This window comes from Arctopsyche grandis, chromosome 13 (genome assembly GCF_051622035.1).
Source record: "Arctopsyche grandis isolate Sample6627 chromosome 13, ASM5162203v2, whole genome shotgun sequence".
Lineage (NCBI taxonomy): Eukaryota > Metazoa > Arthropoda > Insecta > Trichoptera > Hydropsychidae > Arctopsyche > Arctopsyche grandis.
Genome location: NC_135367.1, coordinates 28,075,041 through 28,091,454, shown reverse-complemented (window position 1 = coordinate 28,091,454; position 16,414 = coordinate 28,075,041). Strand labels below are relative to the sequence as shown.

The window sequence follows — 16,414 nt, the reverse complement described above, 5'->3', positions numbered from 1 at the left end:
GTACAGGCGTTACACTGATTCAATTTTTATCAAGAGCACGATTTCGTGCACGTGGTGACTAGTAAATAATAAAAATAGACACATTTCTAATATTCATTATCATTTCTCATTGATATATGTAATGACAATCACGTGAATCATTGCTTAGTTGATGTGTATTTACTGAATAGTATGCAAATGCATATGCATCAATACTACACGTTACGTACTGTTTATGTATTTATCAATTGCACATGTAATCGTGTCGTTGTAAAAATATGCAACAAATACTTTGTCTAGTCTTCAATAGATGCCGCTTGGACTTTTTCTATTAATTATTTATTTATTTAATAAAATCCGTCAATAGGTTCTAAAGAAACGTAAAACTATTTAATATATACATATGTATATAGATTACTTATTTGTATGCTTTGATTTGAACGCATTTGTTATTTAAAAGATTTGACATGTTTTATTTTATTCATGAATCTATACAATTTTTTTTTTAAATTTAAGTTCATGAATACAACATACATATATTATAAAATTTAATCAACAATACCATTTTTTGGTTATACTGTATGTATACAAAAAATATTTTTTAAATTGTTTTTATTATTATTGTTTATAATTGAATCATATATGTAAACGTATAGGTATTTATTATATGTACATACACTCAATAGAGGTCGTTTGGCCTCTGATTTTTAGTATTAAAATTAGTATTAGTGTTTATTGCATTTATTTTTTTTCATTCTTACCATTTTTTATGTTATAATCAATTTTAGTACACGTTATGCTTATTCATAATATTTAAAATAAAAATATTTTAATCCTTTAGCATAATTTATAATTATTTACAATATTTATACAATGATTTGATTTTTAAATGCTTTTTTTATTACTTAATTATGTATGTTCACAATACATCTTATATCTATTTTAATAGCTACTGATCTACTGATTTTCTATGTAACAATTTTAATTTAATATTGTTAGTATGTTAATTTAATACAGCATAATAGGAAAAACAGCTCAAAAACCTATTTACATTTCTTAATATTTATACAATGAAACGCTATATAATAAAACAAAAAATATATTTGTATAAAACGACAATTACACTGTTCGACAAATGACGACTTTTTTTGGTTCAGAGACGGGATATGACATTTCTTATATGTAGATCTATGCCCAGTGAACACGAATCTGGTAATAAAAAATGTCGATTGGCTCGAGATTCGTAGATACATACATATATGTATGTGTTTTTTAAATCGCGTGATTTTTTTATATCTTGGTGTTGTTCGGTCGATGTATCAAAATCTGTCAATTTTCTGTTCAAAATGAATATTGGAATCTATAGTCAGTCGGGTATTTTATCTTTTATTTGTAGTACTTTTCAGCTTTCAAATCTCTCTAAGTAGTCGTCCAGTTTAAATCAAAAGTCAAAAGTACGTATTTTCAAGGATTTATCACAAAAGGATTTTTTTTCCAATGGTGCTACTTATTAAATTAGGTGTGCCACAAATCAATGGTGTGTCTTATCCCTACTGGTTAGATGACAACATTGATAAGCGAGGTACATAATATTATGTAAGTTTATGTATATTTTTTCTAATCATTCGATTGCAGCATCAATGACACGATGTCGCTGAACCCTTTGCCAGCCTGAAATCCGTTTATTTGCTTGTTTGTTTTTTTTATTATGCGGGCAGGTATGTTGATTCACCTGCTGGTCTCGTCCGTGCAAACTTTCACCGCTCCGGCTTACTTTCACTCGACTCCCGCCCACCCCTCTGATATGAATATGAATTAATCAGAGAGAAATAAGGAGGATGGGGGAGGTGGAGGCGGGGGAAAAACCAACCCTTAAACTTTTATCGGATGCATAAACGCCTGGAATGCCAATTTGCATTTTTATTTGTGACCGGTGCAAAGTGAGCACTGATAACTCCTAAACCACTCTCTATACTACCCTAAAGGTATACTTTTCACAAACCTCCTTTACGTTTCACATTAAGACGTCTTTTTTATATCTCTTATTATCTCTTATCCGATCGTTTTCATACTTTGCCATATTGCTCATTTGGTCATCAATATAAGTAAAGGTATCATCCGCCATTACGATGGTGAAAAAATATCGTATTAGACACGTTTGAAAATACTTATGTGTTTGGGCCGCTTTAATATCATCAAATACGTACGTATATATCATCACATGCGGCCCAAACCTCTTATATACATTAATATATTTAATTACATTAATTTATGCTGGGATCATAATTTTGATTGAAACCCTAATCATTGAAAACTCTTGTGAATATTAATATTGAAATATTAATCATGAAATCCCACATTTGTTGAAAAATATATTAATCATAAAATTTGTACATTTGTTGTTGAAATATTGTTTAAATTTGCCTTTTTATTTTATTTATATTTTAGTACATTATTTTATTACTACAGTTTTACAAAATACATTTATTTTTTTACTACAGTTTTGTTTTTATTGAGTTTTTTTTATTTTATATATCTTATTTGTAATACATTAACTTATACACTATTCTTGAGCTACAAATATTTAAATACACAAACTGTAAAAATCGTACTGTCCAAAAAGACAGTACGAATCTATGTTTAAAATTAATAAACAAACGCTGGATAAACGTCAACGACTATCTCACCGGGCAGATTTCAAACGCGTCTTACACGATATTTTTGCACTATTTTAATAGCGGAGGATCCATGAACTTATATTGATGACCAAAATGAGCAATATGGCATAGTATGAAAACGATCGGATAAGAGGCAAACTTTATTCGACTTTTTATGTATAGGTCCTTCCAAATCACATCTTCTGTCTAAGTCTTGAGTTGAAGGCTGCGAATTTGCATAGTTTATTAACATATTACACAAACATTCATTTTTATATATACATCTGTATACTAGCTGAACCCAGCATGCGTTGCAATGCCAGAATAAGGCATGCAATTCCCGTTCCCGATCCCGTTGCTTTCCCGTTCCCGTTTCAAGTGATGGTTAGAGCTCTACTAACGACTCTTCAACGCCGTGTCGTCATAAACCAACTGTAACGTGGTTACCAACGAACACATTTCCTTGACTACACAATGGCGCTTCAAACTTTCGCGTCGGTAAAATCGTAATTACGAATATTATTATTAAGAGGTTTTTCCCGTTTTTTTTTTCACAATAATCTTTCAGGACATGCATATAACAAATCCTGAAACTTTCATCGCAATCGGTTGAGTGGTTTAGGAGCTTATACAAGACAGACAGACAAACAGACATTCAATTTTATATAAATAGATACATAGTATAATGTATAGATATATAAGATTTTTTCGATAAATTTGATCAAACAGTGCATCAAGTATGATTTTTAATTGATGTATAATATTTGCACCGACAGTCTACCTGTCAATAGATAAAAATCAGTCTGTAATAGATAGATATATCCAAATCAGTGCCGTGACTTTACACACATTTATCAAAAATACACATTTCCAAATAAAAAAAAGCCCCTCAAGATATATTTTGTATGTTAAATTTAGACGATTTAACCGAATTTTCCACCACTGGAGAGGTTTCCACAATACCGGTCGCATTTCCGCGTACGTTGCGGATGTGGCTCGGATGGAAACACACTCAGGGCTCATTTCACGGACGAAGGCTACACTAAGATCACTCCAGAGTGGTATTTGCGTGCGGGGAAACTTCTCGGGTTTGGCCACATACTACAATATATCATATCGTATACGTATACCGAAATACGTACGTATGTATATACTAGCATCGGGGCAAGTCCACACTCTAGACAAGCCGCAGCAAGTGAGCCGCGTAAGCAACCCCATAAATATAAATAGCGGGGTGAGAGCGAGGCGATAAGTGAGCAACCCTAATAGAGACGTTGTTGGCCTCTCTAGGGGGTTGAGTGGAAGATGGAGGTAATACGTGCTAGTCGATTGATCGACACGTTTGCCCGTTTCAGACCTCGTCTCGTCTCTAGTTGGATCTTGCTAGTTTGTGGGATTAAAAGGTGCTGTTTCGAGTTTTCTATCTGTACTATGTGTGTGTGTTTGTATGTGTCTTAAAAGGGGTGTGTTTTTAAAATGCTTTCTGTTTGGTCTGGAAAGGTGTTGGTTCAGTTTAGTGAAAGGAAATTAGTCTATCTATTATATGTGGCATTACAGCAGTCTTTAATGCGCTACAATGGTTGAAAAAACACAAAGAGATGAGAAAAATAAAAATATACACATACATATGTACACAGAAAAAAATACATTTATACATAATCATTAAAAATAGCATTATAAAAATAGCAGATAAAGTAAAAATATCAAATAATAAAATACAAAGTAGGGAATGTCTTGCACCTATAGCCAGCACCAATAGAATATGAGAACCAGCCGCATATGTGTTCAAAACATCCCTGCGAGGCCCAAATGGAAGAGAGAATTATCATTTTTCTAATACATCATTTTTCTCATACATTAACTCATACATCATTTTTCATTATGAAAATAATGATGAGCGCAGGCTACCACACAAATAGGCCAAAATAATCCAATAATTAACTTCTTTCTTTTTTCACTATATTTTTTATAAAATGTGCATTATAGGCTTTCTTTATCTCTCTTATATATTTTTACTTCACTCGTAGGTTATATAATGATTCTTAAAATTAATGTTAAATAGCGTGGTGTTAAATCGAAAAAAGTGGTGTTTCGGCCAAAAGTCGAATGACGTTTATATGCAGAGAAATGTTATAATAATAGGAGTGCCTTTACCAATTCTCTGCTTATGTCAATAATACGCGGTACGTCTCCATAGCTACGCTACAATGCATCGAATATAATCAGGGTCATCACATATTCACTACAGAAATTAAAGTTTTATTTTGTTTTATTTTGTTTTATTTTGTTTTATTTTGATGGGGGTTGGTGGCTAATTCGTTTCTTTTCTCGGTTGGCGGATTATTTTTATCCACTTTTTTTGTATTTGTCTGTCCTTGGGAACTCTTAAATTAATGTGAAAAGTATATGTAGCTTCAACAAAAATATGTATAATATAAAATGAACGATGTTTATATTAATTAAACTTCAATAATTGATTCTTAATATAATTGAGTATTCGGCGCTACCAAGAGAAATGTTTTTATATTTATTGAAAAATATTTTTACATTTTGCTGGTGCCGCCCCTGAAATTGTATGTAGAATGTGGGCGATTGCCATGACGCTTTTAAAAACTGTCAAAATACGATGTTAATTGAATAATATGTCACTTAAATGATCAATTTACTTATAAAAATGTATCCCATGTTGTCTATTGTGTGTTTTTTAATGCATCGTGCAATTTTCAACGATGCACTTGCTCATCTTGCGAGTATTATAAACAAACAGAGAAGTTTTTATCAGACATAAAATTGTTTGAAAAGGTCTGTGGACATTCGTCACTTTACAACAATATGACGCCTAAAGACACTTCTATTATTATTATAACTTTTCTCTGTTTATACGTAATTTCTTAGCGCGTGCCGACAGATCCTAATCAGGTTACTTCATACAGGTTTACATATAATTAGTTATACTTAAATCTTTTTGGACAGTACGTTTTTTTTAGTTATAATTTAATATCTCTAGAGTACATACTAACAGCTGATGTGATCTTATCTATTGCTATTTTTAACAAATGATAACAAAACATTTATAGTTTTTTTTAAGTATAATACCTCGAATATGATATAATTTTTCACAACACACCCACGTTCTAACTATCTCACAATTTCAATCATCAGTCGCGTTTTGCCTCTCGCTCTAAAACATTCTCGAAATGTTGCTTCATCGTTTTATCTATGTTGTGTGCTGTATTGTGGGGTTTTCAAATGGTGCCAGAATCCTCGGAATATTTCCCACACCTTCAATAAGTCACCAAGTAACATTTAGTCCTTTAATGGAGGCTTTGGCAAAGCGAGGACATCGCGTAGTCACCATGACTACTGATCCAGTCAAGTATGAGGAAGAAATACCAACTCTGACACAAATAGACGTACATGATATATCATATGAGAAATGGAACGCAGCTTTCAACTTTGTCGAGATAAAAGAGAGGAACACACCATTGATCGCTTTATTTGAAGAGTACAACATATTCATGAGTGGCATGACGGAAATTCAGATGAACATACCTGAGATGAGACGTCTGCTGAATGATCCGTCTGAGAAGTTCGACTTGTGTTTCTTCGAAGCTTCAATTCCAACAGCTTATCCAATCAAAGACCGTTTCAACTGCAGCATGATCCTAATTTCGTCACATACCGGATGTATACACGACTTTGATGCATTTGGAAACCCTGCACATCCCATTCTGTATCCGGATTTCCTCACCCGGCATTTTGGCGATGCCGACTTTTGGCAACGGATGGATTTGCTGTTCCACGATATAAAATACAGATACCTTTATAATACCAAATGGGTAAATATCATTGACTTCTATGCCAAAAGAACTTTTGGTCATAATACCAGACCTGTAGATGAAATCCGAAAAGATGCTGATATGATGTTTTTAAATATGCCACCACTTCTAGGAATGATCAGACCTACTGTTCCTGGGATTGTTTATCTGGGACTGATACATATCAAGCCAAACAAACAACTTAAATCGGTAAGTAGATATTTTTTCCTTTCAAATTCACTGTTACTCAGAATTGATCGGGTACAAACAGTAACTGTTTCGATGACCTTTACATACATATTTACTAGTTTTATGCCGTTGAAATTTCAACTGATGCTTTCGGATTTATACATGATTTAAAATAAAGCTACATCTACATAGGATATGATTAATCGGAATCGTAACTGAAACAGAAATTGGGAATCGGTTATGCCAATTAAATTATGCAATAAAAAATAATAATAAAATTATAAAACCCGAAATCAACCTCGAAGCCAGAATCGGAATCGGAATTAGATAATATGAATAATTCGTATTTTTACATCGCGTGACGTAAGCAAAAGTGTATGTTTAAATTACAATACCCAATACCCATATTTATGCATAAACAAACCCCGGTCAACAAACAAAACAAACGGTTAGAAAACGATCGGATAAGAAACCAAATTTTGTCAGACGTAAAAATAGAAAACGAGCTAATAAGAGACTAGTAATAATAAAATCAGAAAAATTGGCAAACTCTGAAAGGAATCGATCGACTTGGAGTCACAAACCAAGGAAATCGAACTGTGACCACTTCGCTCGAAAACATAATATTGTAACATACGCCGCAATCGGAATTATCAGGCGGCTGAAGTGGTTTCGAGTGAAGCAAAGGAGACCCTCGGATTAGGCATCGCTATTTCCCAGAATCTGGACGAGCGTGCGTTCCTGCGACCGTTATAATTTGTTTTCGAGGATTATCTCCAGACTAAGTGCAAGTCGGCTAAACAATGGATGGACTTAGTGGTCGGTAACAGCATCCAGCCACTTCCCACTAGAATTCTCAGAACTGACTTCCCCGAGACCGTGAGACCACATATCTGGTACGTGACTATAGCAATAGGTAAACAAACGTGTCGAAGAAGATGCCCTGAGCGACCTGTCCTTTATAAGGAGGTACTTAGACCATATCAAGCCCTGCGCTACAAACGATTGCAAACCAAGCGGGCGCATGCTTATTTCGCTGCATGCTCATTTCATACTTTTGTCTCGGCTTTTGCCATTTTAAACTTGCCAGAAAGATCCAACTCAATTTTAAGAATTGCCAATCATCAGTGTACATCGAAATGTCATCAGCGCAACCCTATGAATATCTTTTCTTTCGTACATGCTGAAATTCAAACAGTTAAAATTCAATCGAAATGAGCATGCAGCCGGGTGTTTTGCAATCATTTGTAGCAAACCCCATATCAAGACATTCTGAACGGAGCACTAGCTATGCGTGGATCTCCTTAATCACCCAATAAATGCTGTGAAGCGACTTTGGCCTTTTATTTGGATCCTCCACCTACCCCTACGCAACAATACTTTGAATAAATGGACATTGCCTCAGTTTTAACGTACACAAGAGACAACTGGATGAGACACGTGGGGCGGAGGTGACGGAATGAGACTCAAACCTGTCGAAGACATACATAAGTTGAGCTAATAGTTCATAATTTTTAAATTAAACTCTACGCGTCAGTGAATCAATAAATTTTCACTGTATCCAAGATATTTTCCGATCTTAATCTGCAATTTTACTCGCTCGCACGACACCCACAAACGTAATAGAATTTTACAAGCAGTGGACGAAAAATAAAATGTTGTGAAGCGACTTTCGCCTGTTACTTGGATCCCCCACCCACCCCTACGCAACAATATGCTTATCACTAGTCCACGTTGCTGGTTAAATACATATGTATAGTTGGATTATGAAATAGTTTTAAATTTTGAAAATATTTATTTATGATCAACGGTGGGGTTTACGAGGTTTGCAAGTTGGCGTAACGATACGCTCGTTGTATGTAGGACGGTAGCTCGTTATAGCCGGTATACGATCGGAGCATGTGTCGCGTTGCGTTTGATTAACAATACGCAGAGGGAAAACAAATATTCACAAGGGCGAATTCGCCCGTGAAACTTTCCAGTTGTTCCCGAACTTGGGGACGCGCGACCGATAATTGTTTCCGTTCACGCCCGGCATGCCACAATGGCTGCCTTTCATTTAACGACACGCCTACCGCCACACGAATTGCGCACTTGGAAATAATTTGCCAACGTTTGCCTATTACTTGCTATGTATGGCATCCCTGCCTACCCTTCCAACCATACTTATATCTAATGGGTATATGCATATGTATGAAATTGAATATCGGTACGCATGCTCGTACTTAGTCATTAAAATTTGGCTAATTGTGTGGTCTACTTTTGAACCCTTTTGTAATCAGTGTCGACGAACTCACTACATAATCTCAATGTCAAATTTAAAGAACACACCTACATATACATATATATATATATATATATATATATATATATATATATATATATATATATATATATATATATATATATATATATATATATATATATATATATATATATATATATATATATATATATATATATATATATATATATATATATATATATATATATATATATATATATATATATATATATATATATATATATATATATATATATATTATTTATTTATTTATTGAAAAATCAACAAACAACAGATGTAATAAGATATATAAAAATAAATGTATATAAAAAACTTGAGTAATGAAAAATAAACGTATATAAAAAACTTCAGTAACAAAACTCATGTAACAAAATAAATGTATATAAAAGCTTTAGTAAAAAAACTATGTATAATAAAAAAAACTCAAGTAAAATAAATGTATATAAACAAATAATGTACTGAAATATAATAAATAATTAAATAGATATATAATTAATTAAATAAAATTAATTTATTAAAATAAAAAGGCAATTAAAACAATATTTCAACAACAAATGTACAAATGTGTGGGATTAAAATTTCAATCAAAATGATTTCAATGATTGGGGTTTCAATCAAAATTATGATCCCGGCTTAAACTAATGTAATTAAATATATTACTAAGAGGTATGGGCCGCCTTGGTATGTATGTATGTATGCGATGATCTAAAAGCGGCCCATACCTCTTAGTAATATATTTAATTACATTAGTTTAAGCCGGGAGGAAAAGCATGTTCCTCTTGTTCCTGTTGTATCCTGCTCGCGCAAATTAAGTGAGTATGTACTTGAGTATGTACCGTTTACCATGCACCATTTTTTTTATCTTTCGACTTAAGATCTTTCAATTTTCGATCTTTGCCTTTTGATATTTGTGTTTTCTGTAATTTAACATTCTGTCTCGTCACGTAGACCCATAAAAAATTACCACTTACACGAAAACCATGTGAACTGTATAAAAGGTATGTAAAAATGCATAAAAATAAAGAGTAAATTAAACAAAATAACATCTGAGCCCAATTATAGATTTTTACAAATTACATAAATATGGTACAAACAAATTAAAAAGAAAATAATTAAAACTAAAACATCACTAAATCGAACAGTGCATAACTAAACCCCCTACCCCCTGCACACATACCCCCTAGACATATAACCCCCCCCCCCCCCCACCCCCAAGGATAAAAATATTTAAAAAAAATTGACAGTATCTTTAATAAAAAGTCAGTATCAATGCTAATTTATTTCAGCCAGAAAAATACAGATATTAATAATACATATGTCAGATTCTTTATAAATAATCAATAATTAATAATAAAAAATCTGTAATCATTCATAATAATTTATAATTAACATAACTCCAAAATCAATTGTATTTTAATTTTCATTGCTCCTATGATTCGAAGGAATTTTATCGTGGAAAATCTAAAATTTGCATTTCTTGCTCCGGGCAAATAATACATACATACATTTGATACATGTACGTATGTACTATTCGATTTGATTTGATACATGTATTGTTGCGACGGGGAGCGATCAACCACGTGTCCGGCCGCATCCGGTCCAGACACGATGAAGATTGGTTGACCCGCGCGATCTTGTGCAGAGACGTTCGTAACTCACCTCCTGATTCACGAGATGCACGTGTGATGCAGATTTATTTATTTATTTAGATGAAGAGTTGCGTCCTTCAATGGGGGTGTGTGGGTAGCTCGATCCTTATGCCGATTGCCGCATGGTCATCACGTGGTGTGTGACCTTAATCCAGTTCAGCGTGTTGATAAGGTGTCGTTTCGTGTAGTGTAGTTGGTATGGGATAGTGGTGATCTCATGGTAGGCAAATGAAGATCACAAGTGGTTTGAAGAAAGTTTATTGCGTGATAAGTATAATGTGCACGGGCGCCATTTCATGGCGAGGAAAGATTTGTAACGTCTTTCCCGGGTGCAAGTTACAAGCCAACTGGTTCATCGTCGAACCGCTTATTACCATCTGCCAAATTTTGCTAGGTGCAAAAAATTCGTATATGGTTTAATGATCTTAATTGACGACAGGCAACATTCTCTTAACTGTCAAACTTAGCAAATAGTCGATCTTTGTCTCGAACAAGTACATATGTACATATGTATTTGATAAATGTATCAAATCAAATTCTTCAAATATTTTTCAATATCTCGAAAATTAGGACTTTCGCATCACAATGAAATTGGGTTCGTCTTTGGGAAAACTGATTTTATAACTGACTTTTTTACACATCCTGCTTGACCACACGCAATGACACAATGTGTGATCAAAATGCAAACCATGGGCTTTATTAGAGTGCGTGCAATGCGGATGCAGCATAACATATGTTAGTCTGGATGTGTCGAAACCTATCCGAACGTGTCGAGATAATAACAATACATTTAATGCATTTTCCAAAAAAAAATCCTTAATCTACTAAGTTATGTAAATTAAAATAAAATGTTAGCACTGCACTGACTGGTATAACCAAATGTGTGCATTTTGGTAAATTATCTGATTCACTGACTATTATTTCAATTTAAATTCAAAATTCAAAATATACAAAAGATTGAAATTATATACATATTTGCATAATCATAAATCATGGTATTTTAAGTGAGATGTTTCACATCATGAGCATTCTCAAACTGTATACTACAGTTAATATAATTGTTTATTTTTATATATATGTATGTAGGTTCTAAAGTACTCAAGTGTTTCCCCTATTTTATTAAATAAAAATGTATTGATTGTTCTTGGTCGAGCCGTGGTACAGTTAATCGAAGCGGAAAACGCCTCTATGAGAGTTTTCCACATTTTCCGCACTTGAAAAGGGATATGTACGCGTTTGATCACCTCATACGGGCCGGACAAACCCGGACCGCTAATTAAAAGCCGTACCCGGTTCATCCGGAAAATGAGATAATAATTTAGAACCGGTCGAGTCTACAGACAAGGACGTTCACGTTAAAACCTCCTATTATTACATCATCCTCTTTCGTCCTGCTTGTCTTTGCGAATTTTCATTTCGAACATCGAACTCAATACCGGGTTGAAATGAATTTACTCATAAGGTTGAAGCACATTCATGATGAATTTATTTTTAATTTACAACAGGAAGGCTTAACCAGTAACCCCAACGCGGCTTCCTGGCCAAAAACACTCTACATTTAAAACATGCATTATTAGTATTATACAATGTAAATACATATCAATTAACATCCAAAGAGACGTCTATTCAGTGAATTCAGTGAAATTCGAGTTTGCTAAAAACTGATTTGCGAGAAAATGAGTAAGGTTGCCAATTTGTTGTAACGGTTTCAATGAAAATCAGATAAATTGGCAAACTCCGATAGGAAAAGATCGACCTGGAGTCACAAATCCGAGGTCTGGCCAGTAGAAATCAATGAGATTTGAACCCGTGACCACTTTTTTGAAAGCATTATATGCTAAGCATAAGTCTATTCTGCTGGTTTGAATGAAAATAAGTCATCGATATAACGGACAATATAGGCTAGTGGTCCTTTTTACAAGGCTTTTAAGTTTTCTTTTTAAGCCTTTATATCTTTTCATCCTTGGGCGACCCAATGCTTTAAGTAATATATTTAATTACATTAATTTATGCCGGGATCATAATTTTGGTTGGAATCTTAATCATACTAAATAATATTTTTTTTATATTTTACCACATTTTTTAAATTTCCTTTTATAATACATATGTACATATATGTATGTATATCTATTTTTTTATATTTTAGTATTTCTATGTATTACTAGTTGTTTCACCCGGCTTCGCTCAGTATTTGTAACATTTTTCAATAGAAACAGCTTAAACATGGCGAATCTAATCGTAAATATTCATTTGTTATTTTATTAAATTTATTTGAATCGAAAAAAATATATATTCAACCAATTGAATCCTCATAGAAAGTGACTTGTTTTCAATTTCCAACGAACTATAGTTACAAACTTACAAAGTCTCTTTTATTAGATGTATTATATATTATACCAGAATCCAGCGGCTCCCCCGGCGCCCTCCGAGTTTTCGCCCCCGGCGCCCCCCGTCCTCCGTCCCCATGTCGTCATGGAAATTTTGACTTGTTTTTGAAGTTCTCAACCATTTTCCAACCAACAATATTTACATACAAAGTCTCTTTCGAAATTATATATTAGATATATATAACATTTTTTATATAGTCTTATTTTTTATAATATAATCGGCCAGCACGCATTAAAAATGCTGCAGCTGTGTTATCACGTGTCATTCATTGACTCATATATAGCATTAAACTAATCTCAATAGACTTTTTATAGTCTTGATAGTATATCAATAACATTGTTCGACACGAAAAATGGCCCGAACACTAACCCAATTTACATTTTTCAATAGAAAATACTCAATATAAAATAGTATTAACAGTGGGAAAAAATCCCAAGTGAAAATACGTACTTTTGACTTTTGATTTGAACTGGAAGACTACTTAGAGAGATTTCAAAGCTGAAAAGTACTACAAATGAAAGATAAAATACCCGGCTATAGATTCCAATATTCATTTTGAACAAAAAATTGACAGATTTTGAGACATCGACCGAACAACACCAAGATATAGAAAAATCGCGCGATTTAAAAAAACACATATACATACATATATCGGAATCTCGAGACAATCAACATTTTTTATTACCAGATTCGTGTTCACTGGTCATAGATCTATGTATAAGAAAAGTCATATCTCGTCTCTGAACCAAAAAAAAAGTCGTCATTTGTCGAAAAGTGTATGTAATGAAACTGATTCTATAAAAATTTAAACTTAACATATGTACATACATAACAAGAAGTATATTATTGGCGTTTAAGTTTATTAGGAGTTTATTGACCAGATTTTTTTCAGCAATTTTAAACACGCTTAAACTGTAATATTTTACGAGAGATTGTCTTGTTGGATGTCGTTCAATAACTCAAAATTTCAATGCCTCTGATGAAAAGATAAAAAAAATGACGATGATTTGACTTGTTTCCAATATCGATCGCACCTGAAACCTCGGCTCGTGCGTATGAATAAATTATTTCAATTCGGTCAGTGGCGGCACCTTCGTACAGTATGAATCTACATTTATTTTTTATTATTTTTTTATCGTGCGCGATATATAGGTATATATGTATGTACATACGCGTGTGTAAATTTGCACGTGTTCGATGCGCGGTCACGTGTCACGAGCAAATTTTTATTTAACAGTGTCGTGATGCAATAGGGAATATTCTTTGTCAATGCGATTAATATTATTATATACATATTTCTTAAGATAAGATATAGATATTGGAATATCATATGTAGACACTAATAAGCAAGCAACTATTGTAAATTTGTTTATCTTTTAATGTAATGATGAAATTAAGTGAATCTTGTGTTTTCGGGCATATAAAAGGTAGGTCTCAATTATAACAAATTAATTTTGGACTTAATCCTTTTTTAAAATAAGAGATTTGTACATATGTATGTACATATGTGTAATATTTTAAAAATACAAAAAGAAACAAAAATGAATATGGTTTAGTAAGTTTTTAGCCAGCAGTATGGCTTAATGGTAGCGTGTATGTTTAGCACCAAGTGATCAGTGGGTTCGATCCGCCATTCTGCTGGTTAGATTTGGGGGTATTTGTGACTCTAAATCGATCGTTTCTTATCAGAGTTTGCCAATTTTATCTGATCATTGTTGAAACGGTTCCTCAAAATTGGCAAAAAATCATCTTTCCTGTTGTCAAAAATCTTTTGTATTTATTGTGTGTATAATTTGTAAAAATTATGTACAAAAATCTAAATCCATAGATGTAACAATGAATTAATTATGTAATTAATTAATTAATTAATTGTTTATTCGTGTTCTTCAGCTTCTGGAAATACAGTGAGTTATGTAATAATAAAATGCTGCATTGCTTGCAATTATTTGTCCAGGAAGGCGCATTGGGGTCTTCCTGTCAAACCTTCCTGGTATATGCACATACATATATCTATGTAAAATAAAAAAATAAAAATAAATAAATAGAATAATGGACGTGGCTGATTTGAATAAAGCGCAATCTCGAAGTCCAATTTTCGACCACTTTTTCGAGCCACCTCTAAAAATTATTATTTTTAATAAAAACACCAATATTTTTTTTTACTACCGCCATCTATTTATAAAATTAATGATTACCAACTGTCACCGAAATTAAAAATGTTCGGATAGGAAAAACTTCTTAAACGGTATTTTATCTCTATCGTAATGGCGGAGGATCCATTTACTTATGTTGATGACCAAAATGAGCAATATGGCAAAGTACGAAGACGATCGGATAAGAGGCAAACTTTTTCCTGAATTGTAATCGTAAGTGAAACGTAAAACGTATTGTACATAAAAGGTTATATGAAGTTTGCAATTATCCTTTGTTTTGAAAAATGCAAAGAGACGAAAATATATATATATTTATGTTAAAATATAATATTGAAATGATTAAATTGAAAATTATCACTCGGTAAAAAAGGAGTGCAGTTTCAATATTGTGAGATTAAATAAATCATCTTTTTCATATAAAACTATGATGATTTTCCAACAAAAAAGCAACATCGGTCGATTGAACGGTTGAAATAATGATTGTCTGCAATATAATCCATCGATTTTTTTCAGATTAAGAAGGTGGGGGAGAGGCAAAGGCATTTTAAAAACTAGTGCCAGCAAAATTTCCACTCAGACATGTAGCTACATACATACATAGATCATATGTAGTTTCGCGCTTCGTCTAATTGAGTCAACTGCGTGTGTTTGTGCCGTACATTGCTTGAGGTAACTTGGAATTAATCGCTTAAAGTGAAACCACAAACAAATCCCGTTGTGTACACAAATTAACATCGCCTCTCAAACTACAACACTTCAAAGAGGCTGACAACGGGCAAACGAACGAACGTTGTGCCACAATTAACGCTCACAAAGTCAAACGGCGACGAAAATACACTCGCGAGATGAAAATATGTCTACAGGCTGAGGGGAGGGAGGGTATGAGGTTAGTGTCGGTTTTTCCTATTGACATTTCCATGGTGAGAAGTTTATACGGGGGAAAGTCTGCTTTCACTCTGAAAACGGGGTGGGAAACTACGTTGTGTGTACATATTTATATTAGGTCGCAGCGAAAAATGCAAATTGTATGCCTTTTGGAAATGTTGCGTCATATCAAGGAAACTTTGAGTAAAAAAATCTTCAATTCGAAACCATTGATTCGTATCGAAAAAAATTACAAATTTATTTTTAAAATGCTTACAGTATTTTTAAAATAGCCAATTACATTTCGTTTCTGTTTCGCATTGCATTTAGGTCAAGAAATACAATATTGTTCATGTTTTTAAAAATTTACATTAATAAAATTTTTATATAAAATACGCAAGTTTTTGATATA

The 16,414-nt window shown here is 33.0% G+C and overlaps 1 protein-coding gene across 1 annotated transcript; it reads left to right on the top strand.

Moving 5' to 3' along the window:
- Positions 1–5,833: 5,833 nt before the first annotated feature.
- Positions 5,834–7,399, top strand: LOC143921701 (UDP-glucosyltransferase 2-like). Its single transcript, XM_077445051.1, has 2 exons — positions 5,834–6,664; positions 7,301–7,399. The coding sequence occupies exons 1-2, from the start codon at positions 5,834–5,836 to the stop codon at positions 7,397–7,399; spliced, it is 930 nt and encodes a 309-aa protein (XP_077301177.1).
- The last annotated feature ends 9,015 nt before the right edge of the window (positions 7,400–16,414 follow it).